The 16,203-nt window shown below is 42.5% G+C and overlaps 1 protein-coding gene across 6 annotated transcripts; it reads right to left on the bottom strand.

Annotated features, from left to right (window-relative positions):
- Window positions 1–1,683: 1,683 nt before the first annotated feature.
- tspan5a (tetraspanin 5a) lies at window positions 1,684–14,257 on the bottom strand (the record flags this gene model as incomplete). Of its 6 annotated transcripts, none has more annotated exon segments than XR_004949688.1 (11): window positions 1,684–3,601; window positions 3,679–3,764; window positions 5,469–5,549; window positions 7,565–7,626; window positions 7,721–7,837; window positions 8,174–8,221; window positions 8,313–8,438; window positions 9,104–9,274; window positions 9,350–9,496; window positions 10,616–10,666; window positions 13,387–14,257. XR_004949688.1 is itself a non-coding variant. In XM_024288595.2 (11 exon segments), coding segments are annotated over 9 exon segments (876 nt in total). In that variant the 3' UTR covers window positions 1,684–3,644; window positions 3,724–3,764; window positions 5,469–5,476.
- Window positions 14,258–16,203: the final 1,946 nt, after the last annotated feature.

The raw sequence follows: 16,203 nt of genomic DNA, 5'->3' as shown, positions 1-16,203 counted from the left end.
TTTGTCTTTTTTTCTTGATAGTGTGACTTGGTTTCCCTCCACAGACTTTGACTTGTTTCTTTATTATCCACCTCACTTTAGCACCTTAGGCTGAGCGGGATGTTAAGCTCAAAGGAACCACATAGATGGTCTTCTCAGGAACCACCACAGACAAAACTTGTTGAAGAGAACATCTACTTTGGTGCATCTAGCTGGTACTGGGTTGGACTCCTTTTTTTACCTTCAGAACCGCCTTCATCCTCAGTAGCATAGATTCATCAAGGTTCTGGAAACATTCCTCAGAGAGTTTGGTCCATATCAACATGACAGCATCACAGCTGCTGTAGATTTGTTGTCTGAACATCCATGATGACAATCTCCTGTTCCACCACATCCCAAAGGTTCTATTGGGTTCTGGTGACTGTGGAGGTCATTAGAGTCTAGAGAACTCATTGTTCTAGAAACCAGTCTGAGATGATTTTATGACATGGAGTCTTATCCTGCTGGAAGTAGCATCAGAAGATGGTACTCTGTGGTCATAAGGGGATGGACATGGTCAGAACAATACTCAGGTGGACTGTGGGGTTGGAACCATGACCAGTTGGTACTGAGGGGTCCACATGTGTCAAGAAAATATCCCCCAGAACATGACACCACCAGCCTGAACCGTTGATACAAGACAGAGTGGATCCATGTTTTCATGTTGATGATGTCAAATTCTGACCATATACCTTCCAAATATCAGAGCATAAACAGAGACTCATCAGACCAGACAACGTTTTTCCATCTTCTATTGTCCTGTTTTGGTGATCCTGTTCTTAGCTGACAGCAGTGATACCTGGTGTGTTCTTCTGCTGCTGTTGTTCATCTGGACAAAGGCTGGACGTGTGTGTTCAGAGATGTTCTTCTGCAGACCTCGGTTGTAACCAGTGGTTATTTGAGTTCCTGTTGCCTTTCTATCAGCTGGAACCAGTCTGGTCATTCTCGTCACCTCAACAAGACATTTCTGCTCACAGAACTGCTGCTCTCTGGATAGTTTCTCTTTGTCTGACCATTCTCTGTAAACCCTATAGAGATGGTTGTGGTTGAAAATCCTAGATCAGCAGTTTCTGCACTGAGACCAGCCTGTCTGACACCAACAATCATGCCACGTTCAAAGTCACTTCAAGGGTGGTTCTTGGCACTACTCTGCAATGGAGCGGTCTCTTTGGGTTTATGGTCTTTCTTCAAGCTGTGTCTGTTAACAGGTAAACTTTTCACTGTGCCTAAGCAGTAGCAGTTCTGTCCTGAAGCACAGTAGTGCAGGCTGGTTCAGATCAACGCAAGCACCATAAATACATTTATCACAAGCTTTTAAAAAAACTTGCGTGGTATCTTCTAATTTGCCCCATGACGTTATCCGGACTAGACCACAGAAGTCCAAAACCAGCAGAACGTTTAGTTCTCTCCATCCAAAACTGCATCAGGAGTGACCCAGTAAAGATGGACACTCCTTCAGATACATTTGTAGTTCAGCTGTTTTAACACTTGGTGTGTTCCCTGGTTAGTTCTGAAACTAAGCAGAAGCTTTGCCATTTCCTTACAGCCGAGGCCTGGATTTCAGAAGTAGTGGTGCACTGTCCATCATCTCCGTCTTCCTCTCCATAGTGACAAGGGGGCAAGTAACACAAACACCACCAACATTTCTAAGAACAACTCAAACAATCACAGTGTTTGTGAATGAATTTATTCAAAAATCGGAACAAGACAAACATGAGGGAAGCAAAGAGGTCTCTAGGTTCAAATGTTTGACATGTACAGTGTTCAGCTAAATTAGTGTGATTGGGCTGTGAGAAAATTAAATGTACAAAAAATATTTAGTATTAAACAGTTTGTCGCTTTTAACTTACTGTGACACTTTAAAACTGAGCAACAACACTTTAGAACGAGAAGAGTCAGCAGGGAAAACGGTAAATGTTTGTGCATTTACTTCTTCACCTAAAAATAACCTTCACATTATGTTTTAATCCATTCAGTAGTACATGATCAGATGTGCATCAATTCACACAAAGTGAACAAATCTGGAGTAAAAGTGCCAGATTTGTCTCATTCAAGTGTACAAATGAAGCTCCTTCCCTGGTCTGAACTGGATCAGAACCAGAACTGAGTCGGGGCTGGCTGAACGTTTCCTCAGAGGAAAACGCAGACAAACATAACCACTACAGTCTAGGGAGAACTAACCAGGCAGAGCAGAACGTCCTCACTGGTTTGTTAAAGATCTACTTGGATCAGGACAGAGAACTCATGTTAAACTGTAGAATTTATTTTTAAATGTACAAAAATCCATGGAGTTAAAAAAGGTTTGTGTTTGATGCATGAACCTCAGCAGTGAGGAGGGGGAATACATCTGAAAGAAATGAAACGAATCTGCTCTGTTCCTACACTTGACCTCTTAAACCACCTGAGCTCTACTGGGAGTCATTCTGCACTAAACAAATATCAGACAGATGGTGGGAAACAACCAGGAGAACGTGGCGGGAAAATCTCAGCTAATGGGTGGAAAATAACGCGACCCAGCAGCTGGAACGAGCTGCTGTGTTTGGACAGAACTCTCCTTCTGTTCAGGAGGTCCCTGCAGACGCTGTCCTACCAGAATGAAGACGTCCTGCTCAGCGTTCCTGTGTAGTGCATCAACGTTTATACTGCATCACGGAAGTCCATTCCCTCAAAGCACTAAAGCAGACAATACTTTATCTCTTTGACAGTACCATCACGCTGTATTTGTCCTTGAGTTCGATTTTAAACAACGCATCAAGAAAACAGTGCAACTTTCTTTTAGTCATTTTTTTCATCCAGTGTATAAAAAGAGCTGCCCACATTTACAGACTCATCGTAAGTGCCGACTTAGGAAGCCCTTCCTCTTCAGAGGGGGAGCTCGCTGTCTCCATGACAACAGCAGACCGGACAATGCTCCTGACCATTTATCACCAGGTTAAGTCCATCCTGCACCAAAGTCACGACTGACACAACAACACAAGCCACAATAAGAAAAGAAATGTTTGGTGACAGAAAGAAAGAAGTAACACTTGTTACAGTAAAAACATGTTCTTGTTTTAGTCAAAGGTTATCGTCCACACCATGTGACTAAAGTCAGGGACACCTTCATCTCAAGGTAGTCTGTGACAGTCCAGAACAATGCCGGACTGAAGGACTAACCTCCAGCTCCTCAGAGAACGCTGGCAGGTTAACTCCACCCAACCCAAAGAACTCGTCGAAAGTGAAGACGACTAAACCGTTACAGTTGAAATGTCCGCGCTGATGCAGATCAAGGAGCGTCTGAATGTACCGGTCTGTAGATGGACACAAACACAACTCCTCCATCCTCACTCACTTTGTCCGGGTCTTATTTGAGACACGAACACTAAACTTCCTCTTGACTTGTAGCTCGGTATGAATGATGAGTTTCCTCTTTGTTATTTCCATAATGAAAAATACAGATCTAATATCAAAAAGATTTATCAAAACTTCTAATTTCTAAAAGTAGCTGTGAAAGCGGGAGCGCTGCAGCGTCTTCTGACAGTAGTCTCACACAGTGTTCGTATAGAGAACTTGACGTATCGTGCCTCATCGAAGGTGCTGGTTCCTGTGGAACGGCGTGGTGATCAGTGACGCATCCAAACATGGGGCTGACACAAACGGAAACACTCGTGTTAATTCTACCTCTTCAATGAATCCAGAGGTTCTGTCCACATCAAGACGACTTACCTGCTCAAAGGAGGATGCTGCCGCAGCTTTAGGTAAAGAAACTGAAAGAGAAGATAGAAAATAAAGTTTGGTGAAAACCCAAATATGGATTCTGCACAGCAGCATCACAGCAGGACTCAGGCCAGCAGTTCAGATGAGGACAAAGAAGGAATGTGGTGAAATGCAGGGTAAAGAGGGTATGAGAGAGTCCTGCTGAGGTTTGGACTAAAGACACAGCAGGCCATGCACTCTGTCAGCTGGAACTGGACCGTTCCACAGCCAGAACCGGTGCAGGAAGAAAGTGGAGAGGAAGTGGGAAAACTTTGAGGCTGAACTCTAAAGCCCAGAAGGAGCATGCATGATGTCTGATCCAGATCTGCCCGTTTCCCAGCTCCCTCCTCACTGCTCCCTGTGCTTTAGCTGACTGTGTCTCCGTATCGGATTGACTGAACACACCTGATCCAGCAGATGCAGGGAGAGCTGGAAACCAGGCAGGGGGCAGCGCTGATCATCTTTAATAAGGCATCTTTCAGAGTATAAATCCATCTTTTTCATAGTTTAAGGGTGCAATTTATACTCAGGAGCAAATTATTTGTGGTTTTCTTTTTTTTTTTTACATCAATTGGCTCTTATATTTGTTATTTTCCCAGTAAACATTAGTTTTCCTTCAGCAGATGTTTCCTCTAATAACCACCAGAGGGTGCTGTATCTGAGTATTTGCTTCTGACAGCAGAAGTATCATCCAAACAATCATGGAAGAGAATCTGATTGTTTTCCTCTTAAACTTTGATATTTTATTATACAGATCAGAAGATTAGTATTCTTGATTTTATTTATTTATATTTTAGTTACACTGGGTTTGGTGGATTTGTTCTGAAACGTCAGACTTTTCTCCCAAAAGTGCAACCTAAACTCCAGAGACGGGTATCTGGTTTCCTTCTTCTTGATAAAATGTTATGCTCTTGCGACTTATACTCCGGAAAATACGGACATCTTTCCACCAGGGTTGTGTTTGAGAAAAAAACATTTCAGTCATTTAGATCCTCAAAGATTCCTGTGTTTATTACACTTTATAAGGAAACAGATTCGCATCAATCTCTTTACTGGGTAGACACTGCAGTGTCCAAAAGCGATTGCATCAAAACATCCCTTTAGAGTCAGAGGAGTGAGATCTGTGAGATCAGGATGGATTCAAGAGTCTCAGAACAGCAGCTGCTCTGCTGACAAACCAGCAGATTTTCAACACAACCTGAACTAGAGACCACATCAGGGCTGAACAGTAAATAAGCTGTTGATGTTGAAGCTAAACTCACTAAACTACAAGTCTTTTAGCAAATATTAACAGGATTAATGTAGTTTAAGTGTAAATTATGTCTGCATTAAAAAAGATCATCTTAAATGGTAAATCCTTTAGTAGAGTCAAATAACAAAAATCCCTTTTATAACAAAACTGAGACTATTTCCACTTATTTAAGAAAACATTTTTCAGAGTTTTTTTCTGCTCAAAGTGATGCTAAAGTAGGTGGAGTCCTGGATTGAAGGTACGTGTGAATGAATGAGTGTGAAGGGCTCAGTGGGATTCTCCTGCTCGTTTCTCCACTCCCTTCTCTGATCATCTCTGTGAAGCCTCTGCTTCTCTCTTCTAAATAAAGTCTGCTTCTGGTTTTTACACAAACCCACCAGCTTGACATTTTCTACACTATCTAGAACACAGAACAACACCAGACCAGACCACACAACGCAGTCCTTCAGGACCACACACACACCGTGAGTCTCATGAGTAGTAAGCCGAGGATTTCTTGCTGCACTGTGGTGGGAGTCGACGCATGATGAGAGGGGGGGGCACCCTGATGAAGCATGGAGGAGGAAGAATGAGGATGAGGTGAGTGTCGGTATCATCAAGGCAGAACAATCCTTCAGTCGTCTCCCGGGCAGGCGGGGAGTCTGACCACACAGCTGGAGAACTTTGAATACTCTTGAATAATCCTTCACTGTCATTATATCTGAAGTATGCCATGAGGCCACTTCTGAGTGTCTTATGAAGGTTTTTCAGAAGCCATTATGTCGGGGGTGTCCAGATCCAGACCTCCGGCTCCTCCGGCATCCTGCTGGTTTTCCAGAATCCTGCATTATCTGCTGCTGATTACCTGGATCAGGTGTTTGGCCAATAAAGAGCTTCAGTAAAACCGGCCCTCGAGGACTGACTTTGGACACCCCCCTGCTTTAGAACATGACTAATGTAACTGTGAAGCATTGACTGTATATAGAAGACTGGACTGACTGGTCCAGCCCCCTCACATTTAAAGAGGAAGTCCCAGAAAGTCAAAATCCAAAGACTTCTATAGAGAAATAAACAGCTGATCCTCAGGCACTCTGATACATTTTTCTAAACATCTTCTTGATAATTCTCCTTTTCTTGGCCCCACCCCAAACGTTTGATTGACAGATTCTTCTGAGCTGCTTTCAGTGGAAAGGATGTGGACTTCAAACAAGCTCACTCATGATTGAAGACAGTAGTTGCCATAGAAACGTGACTCAGATCGACTCAGACCAATCACTGTTGTTTGACTTCAAATGGCAGTGCCCTTATCCCAAAACTGGCAACGGAATCAGCTTAATTTGACTGGAGCCGGAGGATAGGCATTTCTATGGGTGGTGTCACACCTGCTCTGTCCGTCTCTATATACAGTCAATGGTGTTAAGTTAGGACTGAACTTCTAATGACAGGCAAAAATACCAAATATTATAACCATCCATCTATACAACCAACATCCATCCATCCATCATCCAACATCCATCCATCCATCTGTCCATCATCTGCTTGGATGCATCCACCATCCATCCATTCATACATCCATCTGTCCATCCATCCATCATCCATGTATCTATTCATCTATCCAGCCATCTATCCATCCATCATCCAACATCCATCCATCCATCCATCCATCATCTGCTTGGATGCATCCACCATCCATCCATCTGTCCATCCATCATCCATCCATCCATCCATCCATCATTCATCCATCCATCCATCCATCCATCGTCCATCCATCATCCATCCATCCATCATCCATCATCCATCCATCTATCCATCCATCATCTGCTTGGATGCATCCACCATCCATCCATCTGTCCATCCATCATCCATCCATCCATCCATCCATCATCCATCATCCATCCATCCATCCATCCATCCATCCATCATCCATCCATCCATCCATCATCTATCCATCTTCAGAACCTTCTGAATCGGGTCACCAGGCTGCTGGAGACAGCCCAGCTACTGTTGGGTAAAGGGGCGGTTCACCCTGAAGAGCTCAGCCGTCTGTTGCAGGGCCTCTGTGTTTCCTGTCATCAGTGCGTGAGGATTTCATGTTGGACAGCTAAAACTCTGTTCTGCGCCTCTCTAGATCTGACCAGCTTTAAGGTACGAGAGCAGACTTGTTTTCTGAACCTGATGGTTCTGCATTGAAAGCATGCTGTGGGGTCCACATTCTCTTCTGTCCTGAGATGCTTCCTGTTTTACCCCACATGGTAACAAATGTGACAGTTCTTTGGTCACTTATGAATGTACATTCCTTCAGTCTCTACGTCCAGCTGGTCTACTTTCTAAATGTGGCTGTAAAATCGGATTCCTTTCGTTTTTGAGGTCTTTCCTACCAGAAGATGTGTCTCACTTCTCACTTCAGATGTTTGCGGTTACTGAGAGGCCGATGAGCAGACAACATTTTGTACCTGCTGCATCAGTTCCAGCTTCAAGTACAGTGTGTGCTGCCACCTAGCGTTTGCAGGTGTTCTCACAATCCCTGAACACAGAACCATGCATCCAGACTGGTATTAATCATGACAGAAGTTTCCTCACCAGCTCGCCCTCACTGCTTCGATGTCACTCACTAAATTCTGAGCCAAACAAATCCCAAAAATCTGTGAAGAAAAAACAAAAACACACATAAGCATAAATAGAAACTGGCCTGTTACCTTCACTTTTCAGAAAAGAAATCCCCAGGGTGGAGCTGACCTGCAGAAGGGCCACTCCAATGAAAATACCAGCCACCAAGGTCAGGTTGTCCTGGAGCCACTTCTCAAACTGCGGCACACAGCCTTTCACATTGATGTAGTCTTTCTGCTCCGAGTCCTGAAAGCACAAACGTCCCGTTATCTCTGCAGACACACATGGAGAGATGCTCTCAGGAGGTCCACCGTCCTGGGACTCCACTTTAACCAGAACTGAGTCCCACAAATGTGATGAACCCTAAAGTAAAGCATTTGGAAAATGTGACTTCCTTTCAGATCCTTTCTGAGGATCACACCAGCTGCTTGACTCTGCAGGAAAATACGCTGTAAATAATGTATTTTCTGCCTGGAATTGGGCTCGACTCTCATGTTTTGGGGTGGATCACGCTGCTTACACGTCAGTGTGGTGGGTGTTGTAGAAGTTTTTGGGGGCTGAATGAAACCACAGAGGACTCACCGGTTTGGCTCGGATGTCGTATCCACACTGAGTATTTATCACGTCCTCCTGGAGTTTAAAGAAGTTTGTTTCAAGTCATTGTTCCTTTAAACGCGTTCACAAACAGGTCCTGGCGTTCATTTAGTGTGTGCAGTCCTACCGCTGGGTCTTTAGTGCAGCAGGAAAATGGAACTCCACACTTTTCCCGACTGGGATTCCCATCGGTGCAGTTGAAATAGATGTTCAGGTTCCAGTCGTCCGCTCCGAAAGCCCCGCAGCACTCCCACTGAGGACAGACCATGGTTTTAGAACTGGATTTAAGAGGACATTAGCCATTCTACCACAGGACTGCAACCAGTCCTAAAGACTAAAGCAAAGCATGGATGCATCAACAGATGCACACGGTGAGTCTGCTCCACTCTGATGCCCTGTTTATGTTCATTAGCAAATTACAATTGGAACTTATATATTATAATTTATAATCCTTCTTTAATGAACCAACAAGCCTGGACCTTCATCCTAGAGGTCGACCAGTTGGCTAACAGGATGAGAAAAGCCTTCTGTCTTTATGGTTTCCTGTGTTCACATTTGTGTCATTCCCTTTTTAATGCAGCTGACATAAAGTGGTGCTGATTACCAGCACTGCAAACACAAGAGGTTCTGATCCAAAGTGAACTGCACCACCCGGGAACATGAGCTCTAACCGTCATGGCTGCTCTCTGCCCAGTCAAAGGAAATCCCTTCCTGCACAAATACCTCAGAGCTACCCAGATAGTTGCAACAGATCCTCATGTGTTAGGAGTTTAAGAGAAGATTTCTAGAACGGCTTGTTTTCCACAGTCAGTATCTTTATGTTCTTTCATTGTTCCAGCTGGTGCATCAGTCATAAGGTGAAGAACATCCTCCTGTGATGGAAAACTGGTCATGTTAGTGAAGATTTCTGTGACTTACATATTCCTGAGTGAAGTCGATGAGGTTCTGTAGGTCAATGTCATCTCTGTAAGCCCGGATGTTGTTGTTAATAAAAAGGTTAAGCTGGTCTTTGATCCAATCCTTGAAGACAAACGCCAGAATTCCAGCTGTCAGCTCCAGGAAGAAGATGATTCCTAGAAACACGGAGAACTACCAAGAAGGAGGTCGGAGCGGTTAGAGTCCAACACGTTTTGGTTGAGGTGCCGAGTGCAAAATTCAACGTACAAACTTCAGTAGAAATGTGTTTTCCCGCAGAGCTCCAATGCATCCAGCAAAGCCCAGAATGAACATGACCCCTCCAACCACCATGAAGAGCCAGACGGGGTCCAGACCCCCCAGGTCTGTGATGGAGGAGATGTTGGACAGAACCCCCTGGAGGACAGACGGAGCGTGCTCAGTGACGACTGGAGTTTAAGGCTGTGAGCCAAATGTTCTGCAGTCCTGTGTCACCGCTTGCTACTAACAATACATGCTAATTATCTTGTGTTCATAAAAAAGAACAACATTTCAGTTGACATTAGGCTTTTTCTCCAAGAGCATTTTCCCTGGAACTCAATCAGTTTTTCAGAAAACAATAGTCGGAAGGTGATTGTGTACCAGAACTGCACAAAAATGAGCACAACAGTGTCAAAGTTCTCACAAGACCAGAAACAATTCCAAAAACCCTGAACTCTAAAGGAAAAGGCCATGGCAACATTTCTGTTTTCATTTTGGAGCCGTCTTTGCCAACATCCATCTCTAAGCTTGTTACGGCTTCTGCTCACCTGGTGGGTGGAGCTAATGATCTTGATCAGCACCTGCCAGGTATTTAAGCCAGAGGAGCAGCAGGTCTCTGAGTTAGAGGTGGGCTGGTCTGTTTGGGCCTCTTTTTCCTCTTCATGTCCTCAGCAGTCTTACATTGCTGGATTTTGTTATTTTAGTTTGGAGGATGGACCTTGGCAGTCTTTATTTGTGGACTTGCTTCGTTTCTTTTTGTTAATTAGATCATATTAAGCAGCCTTAGCAGGGAGCTGCTGATTCTGACGGTCAGGTGGCTGGGTCAGTAGTTATTTTACGTTTGGCCGAGGTCCCAATTCCTTTCTTTGCATTGCTTTTGTTTCAACCAGCACAGTAGCTACTTTTTGCTTTACAGGACAGTTTCTTTTCCTTATCAATGACTGTGTTCCTTATGATCTTTGTATCTGGTTTCATATGTTATGGTCCTCCTTTTAGTCTTTGGTCTGGTGTGTCTATTGGGGCTGTAACAAAGCTTCAAGGATTGGAACCATTTGAAATGAATCAACACATTTTAAGTAGAAAATCAAATGAATCCAGATGAATTTTCTCTTTTTTTTCCTCACTGGATTGATGGTATTTATTGGACATAAATAAGTGCTTCTCCTTTAGCAAATACAGGTCTGCTGTCAGGGAAATTAGGAAGTACATTCAGTCTTTAATGTACAGATTAAAAGGTCAAGCTTGGCTTTTATAATGCCCACATTATAAACTCACCTTCTCACTCCATGCCCAGAGTCCAATTCCAACTAAAGCCATGCCCAGCAGCTGCAAAGGAACAAGTCACATGACGTTAACAGGAACCATGCAAATGGAACCATGCAAATGTCTGCAGAAATCTGTGGCCTCCTGGGTCTAGAAGAGTCTCCGTTTACAATCATTATATTTAATGGACTCACTGTGTCATGTGTGTACTGTCTGTATCAGTGCAAATATGATAAGTGAAGATTAAGAGCAATTATAACATCAAGAAGAACCTATCATTTCATTTCTAATCAATTAGTGAAATATCATCCTAAATTGACTCGATATATGTGTATGTACTTTTATTGTTATTGTTGAAAATCACAAGAAATACAGCAAACCATCAATTTCAGAGACTAAAACCTGTTAACCCTTTAACACCTGAGGCGCTGGTGACACTTTCACGCAAAATCTTTAACATATGTAACTCCTCAACCGAGAATAGCGGCTCGATGAGCTCCGTCAGAATCTGCTGGAATTATCGTGTTTACGGTTGAAAAATTACAGGAAAATCAAAACATGAACACTGCAGCTCCGGTGTTAAAGGGTTAATCAGTAAATATTTATTTAAAAGTCATTTACTGCCAAGATTTTCTTTGAATGAACATTTTTACAATGGGAAAATAAATGAAATACTATAAAATGTATATTCACATTTTTTACAGAAATACTAAATATAATATTTCTGTAAGTACATTTCCAACAGTAAACACGTTTCACTTAAAGAAAGTATTGTCAGTAAATACTTTTTCGATTAATATTTACATGCCTGCCTCTCTCTTTTAGGCTGGAAGTGCAGTATTACTTTCCTACGATTCCACAGCTCTGAACGGGACTAAAAGATCATGCAGGACATTGGATCTTGTCCCTTAGAAAAAGTATTGTGTAAGTGTACTATAAGTATACACTGAAAGTGCATGCAGAAAGGGTTGCTGCAGCAATTGTTGCAAAAAAGTTGCTGCAGCAACAGTAGTTGCAGCAATTGTTGCAAAAAAGTTGCTGCAGTAACAGTAGTTGCAGAAACAGTTGCTGTAGCAATTGTTGCAGAAGAGTTGCTGGAGGAACAGTAGTTGCAGCAATTGTTGCAAAAAAAGTTGTTGCAGTAAACGTAGTTGCAGCAATTGTTGCAAAAAAGTTCCTACAGTAACAATAGTTGCAGCAATTGTTACAAAAACAGTTGCTGCAGTAAAAGTAGTTGCAGAGAAATTGCTGCAGTAACAATAGTTGCAGAAACAGTTGGTGTAGCAATTGTTGCAGGACTTTACTGCAATTGTTGCAGAAACAGTAACAGTAGTTGCAGCAATTGTTGCTGAAAAAAAGTTGCTGCAGTAAAAGTAGATGCAGCAATTGTTGCAGAAAAAGTTGCTGCAGTAACAATAGTTGCAAAAACAGTTGCTGCAGCAATTGTTGCAAAAAAGTTGCTGCAGCAACAGTAGTTGCAGCAATTGTTGCTAAAAAAGTTGCTGCAGTAACAATTGCAGAAACAGTTGCTGTAGCAATTGTTGCAGACAAAGTTGTTGCAGTAAAAGTAGTTGCAGCAATTGTTGCAAAAAAAGTTCCTACAGTAACAATAGTTGCAGCAATTGTTGCAGAAAAAGTTGCTACAGTAAAAGTAGTTGCAGCAATTGTTGCAGAAATGTTACTGCAGTAACAGTAGTTGCAGCAATTGTTGCAGAAACAGTAACAGTAGTTGCCGCAATTATTGCAAAAAAAGTTGCTGCAGTAACAGTAGTTGCAGCAATTGTTGCGGAAAAAGTTGCTGAAATAACAATTGTTGCAGAAATGTTGCTGCAATTGTTACAGAAACAGTTGCTGCAGTACAAGTAGTTGCAGCAATTGTTGCAGAAAAGTTGCTACAGTAAAATAAGTTACACCGATTGTTGCAGAAAAAGTTGCTACAGTAACAATTGTCGCAGAAAAAAGTTGCTGCAGTAACAGTAGTTGCAGCAATTATTGCAGAAATAATTGCTGCAATAACAGTAGTTGCAGCAATTGTTGCAGAAAAAGTTGCTACAGTAACAATAGTTGCAGCAACTGTTGCAGAAAGAGTTGCTGCAGTAAAAGTAGTTCAGTAATTGTTGCAGAAAAAGTTGCAGCAGTAACAGTAGTTGCAGCAATTGTTGCAAAAAAGTTGCTGCAGTAACAATAGTTGCAACAATTGTTGCAGAAAAACTTGCAGGAGTAACAGTAGTTGCAACAATTGTTGCAGAAAAAGTTGCTGCAGTAACAATAGTTGCAGAAAAACTTGCTGCAGTAACAGTAGTTGAAACAATTGTTGCAGAAAAGTTGATGCAATTCTTGCAGTAACAGTTGCTGCAGTACAAGTTGTTGCAGCAATTGTTGCTGAAACAGTTGCTGCAGCAGCAGTTGTTGCAGCAATGGTTGCATTGTTGCAGAAACAGTTGCTGCATTAGCAATAGTTGCAGCCGCTCTTATAACGGTCCCTCATTCGCTTTCTCCCCGCAGCACCTGCTGCCCCGCACGGTAATTATGACGTCATGTCACATAGTGTCCAGACCTGCGGGATAGACCCCCCTCCCCCTCCAGATCAAAGCCGATTAGCTGAACAGCGGTAGTCTGCCCGGATGCCGGTCGGTGCGTGTGTCGGTCGGTCGGTCGGTCAGTCGGGACCAAGCTGATCGTGGAAAGATAACGGTCCCGGGAGGAGGACTGGGGCCTCCGCCTGTCATGACGCAACCAGCCCGACCCGAACAAAAGACTCAGAGGGGAAACAAGCGCCTCACCCAGAACAAGATGTTGAATCCAAAGATGAAGTATTTGATGCAGCAGCTGACTTCGTGGCCTTTGTAGTGATTCCCCGACATGTTTGAGCATCGTCCGCCGCCGTGAGGAGAAGAGCCGGCCTGTTCACAGGCTTTGTGCGGCGGAGCGGGAGGGAGCAGGTCCAGCGGTCCGGGGGTCCATCGGCTCTGTCCGCGGCGGTTCCTGCTTCCGAACGCGGTCAGTCAGCGGAGCTGAAATAGCGGAAATGATCCCGCAAATCTACGATGACTCGCTGTTCCAAAGATGAACAATGACCCTCCGCTTTTTCCAGGCGAGTTGCGCCTGTGGAGGGCGGGAACACTCACGCAGATCCTTGGCGACGATTGGCTGAACAGATGCTTGAAGGACAGCAGTGATAGGCAATCACGTCCGACAGCGGCCGAATCACTTCCGGTATTAACATTTTTAATCACATCTCTTAAAAAAATCACCAAGACACAAATGAGCAAATAAACAAAATGATTTGTGCCTAAAATCAACTGCAACAAATATAAATTAAAAAAAATCCAGTAATGTTTCTGTAAATAAGAACTGAACTTTGCTCTGCTCTGCAGAATTGTTTAGCTGTTGTCATGTCTAAATCTCTGGAGAAAAACACAATTTCTTGAGCTCTGATCCTGGCTGTCGAGGAACAAGCTCTGAACACCAGAGCGATAGAGGCTCAGATCCACCACACCAGACGAGACCCAAGGTGTAGGCTGGGCAAAGAGGAAACAATCCAGCACATACCTGCAGGGTGGAAGATGTTGGCTGGGAAAGCAAACATGGAGAACCACAACCAAGTGTCTGGAATAATATACAGAAACATGTACAGAATATGGACTGGAAACCCCAAAGTCAAAATGGGAAACACCTCAGAAAGTGTTCGAGAATGAGAGAGCAAAGATCCTGATGGACTTCCAGATCCAGACGGACAGGATGGTAATGGAGAACCAACCAGACATTGTAGTGGTGGATAAAGAACAGAGGAAAGCCGTTGTGGTGGATGTGGCAGTACCAAGCGATGGTAACATCAAGAAGAAGAAACATGAGAAACTGGAGAAATACCAGGGACTCAGAGAGGAACTGGAGAAAGCTTGAGGGTGAAAGTGACAGTGGTGACCGTGGTAATTGGAGCACTCGGGTCTGGAACCTCCAAACTGGAGGAGTGGCTACAGCAGATCCCTGGAAAGACCTCAGACATCTCAGTCCAGAAAAGAGCAGAGCTAGGAGCAGCTAAGATACTGCAGGACTATAATTGTTCATATTTTGAAGCCCAATGAGGCAAATTCCTTTGTGATTTTGCGCTATATAAATAAAATTGAATTGAATTGAATTGAATTCTATCTCGTGATACTTAACTATACTACAAGGACTCTCCAGCTTTCCTCGTCTGGTCTGTGTTTTGGGATTTGTGGCTTCTCTCTCTTTGGTGATCCCTTTCTGATTCACAGAGTCAGTCTGCACGGAAACTTTCATCTCTGTAGCCTCTGCATCAGTCTCCAGAGACTGTTTTCAGCTCCTCAGTATCCAAGTCGGTCTGCACAGAGATAAGAGTCAGAGTTTTTGGTCTTTTCCATTTCATGCAAGGGATTTTCCAGATTTTTGATTTCTTCCATCATCATCTGCTCTCCACATTTGATTTCCCCCACAGTTTCTTTTCAACTTAAAGGGTACCCAAACAGGGAAGTTGGAGGCTGACTCCGCCCACAGCCAAATTATGTAAATCCAGTCAGATGGTGGAGCTAGGGAACAGGACTGTTATCATTACTGGAGCTGCAGATCATGACATCGGACTTCTGAAACTTACGTGGTTTGACCAATCACAAAATGTAACTGTAATACCTCGATTCAACCTGTAGGGGGCAGCACACAGACTGTTTCTGACTATATTTTCAAGAATTAAACAAGTTTATTTTAATTTATCAATAATTTAGCAATTGCCAACAGACAGCACTTTTAAAGCATCATTTATAGAGGTCAACAGACTCTTTAAACAGTTGCATTGTTTTATCTTTCCTTGTGCTCGCCTTCAGTTATCCCAACTCCCAACAATCATGAAGTAATTGAATAAAACAGGAAATAAATACATGTTTCTTAAATGATTTAAAATTGAATTTTGATTTAACAGTAGCACATTTAATGCAAATTTTAATTAGTTATTTCCAATTTTTAATAATTAAAGAGAAATTTGTTCAATAATTTCATATTAAATATATTTATTTCAATTTGTCCCTTTTCAATTAGTCATTACAATGGACCATGAAATAATTTAATAGGTCATAAATATTTAAATGTTCTTTGTAATTGCCATTTTGATATTTTAATGTCACATATGTTTAAATATTTAGTTTTTGATTTCCACTTGTATTTATTGAATGTCAATTTTAAATAATTAATGACACATTTATTTAAAATTTCATATTAAATGTATTTTTCTAAATTGTATGCCTCCAACCAACACTGGACCATGAAATCATTAAACAGGCCGTGAAATATTTAAATATGATTTTTAATGGCTATTTTAAAATTTCAATACCACATATATTTAAACTTTTATTTATTGATTTTTAGTCTTAATTATTTTCTACCAATTTTAAATAATTATTGACACATTTCTGTAATAATTTAGTGTTTCAATGTGTCTCTTCTGGTCCCGCATATTTGAAAGCATCAAAAGGCCCGGCGGGGGGTCTTGGCGTGGGGATTCCCGGGTGCTCTCCCCCTTTGTACATTCCATCTTTATCCACATTAGGAAACCATAAACACTCACCTGAGCACAGGTGTCAGCTCACCTT

Source organism: Oryzias melastigma, linkage group LG18 (genome assembly GCF_002922805.2).
Source record: "Oryzias melastigma strain HK-1 linkage group LG18, ASM292280v2, whole genome shotgun sequence".
Taxonomy (NCBI): Eukaryota; Metazoa; Chordata; class Actinopteri; order Beloniformes; family Adrianichthyidae; genus Oryzias; species Oryzias melastigma.
This window is presented reverse-complemented; position numbering and strand designations above follow the sequence as displayed.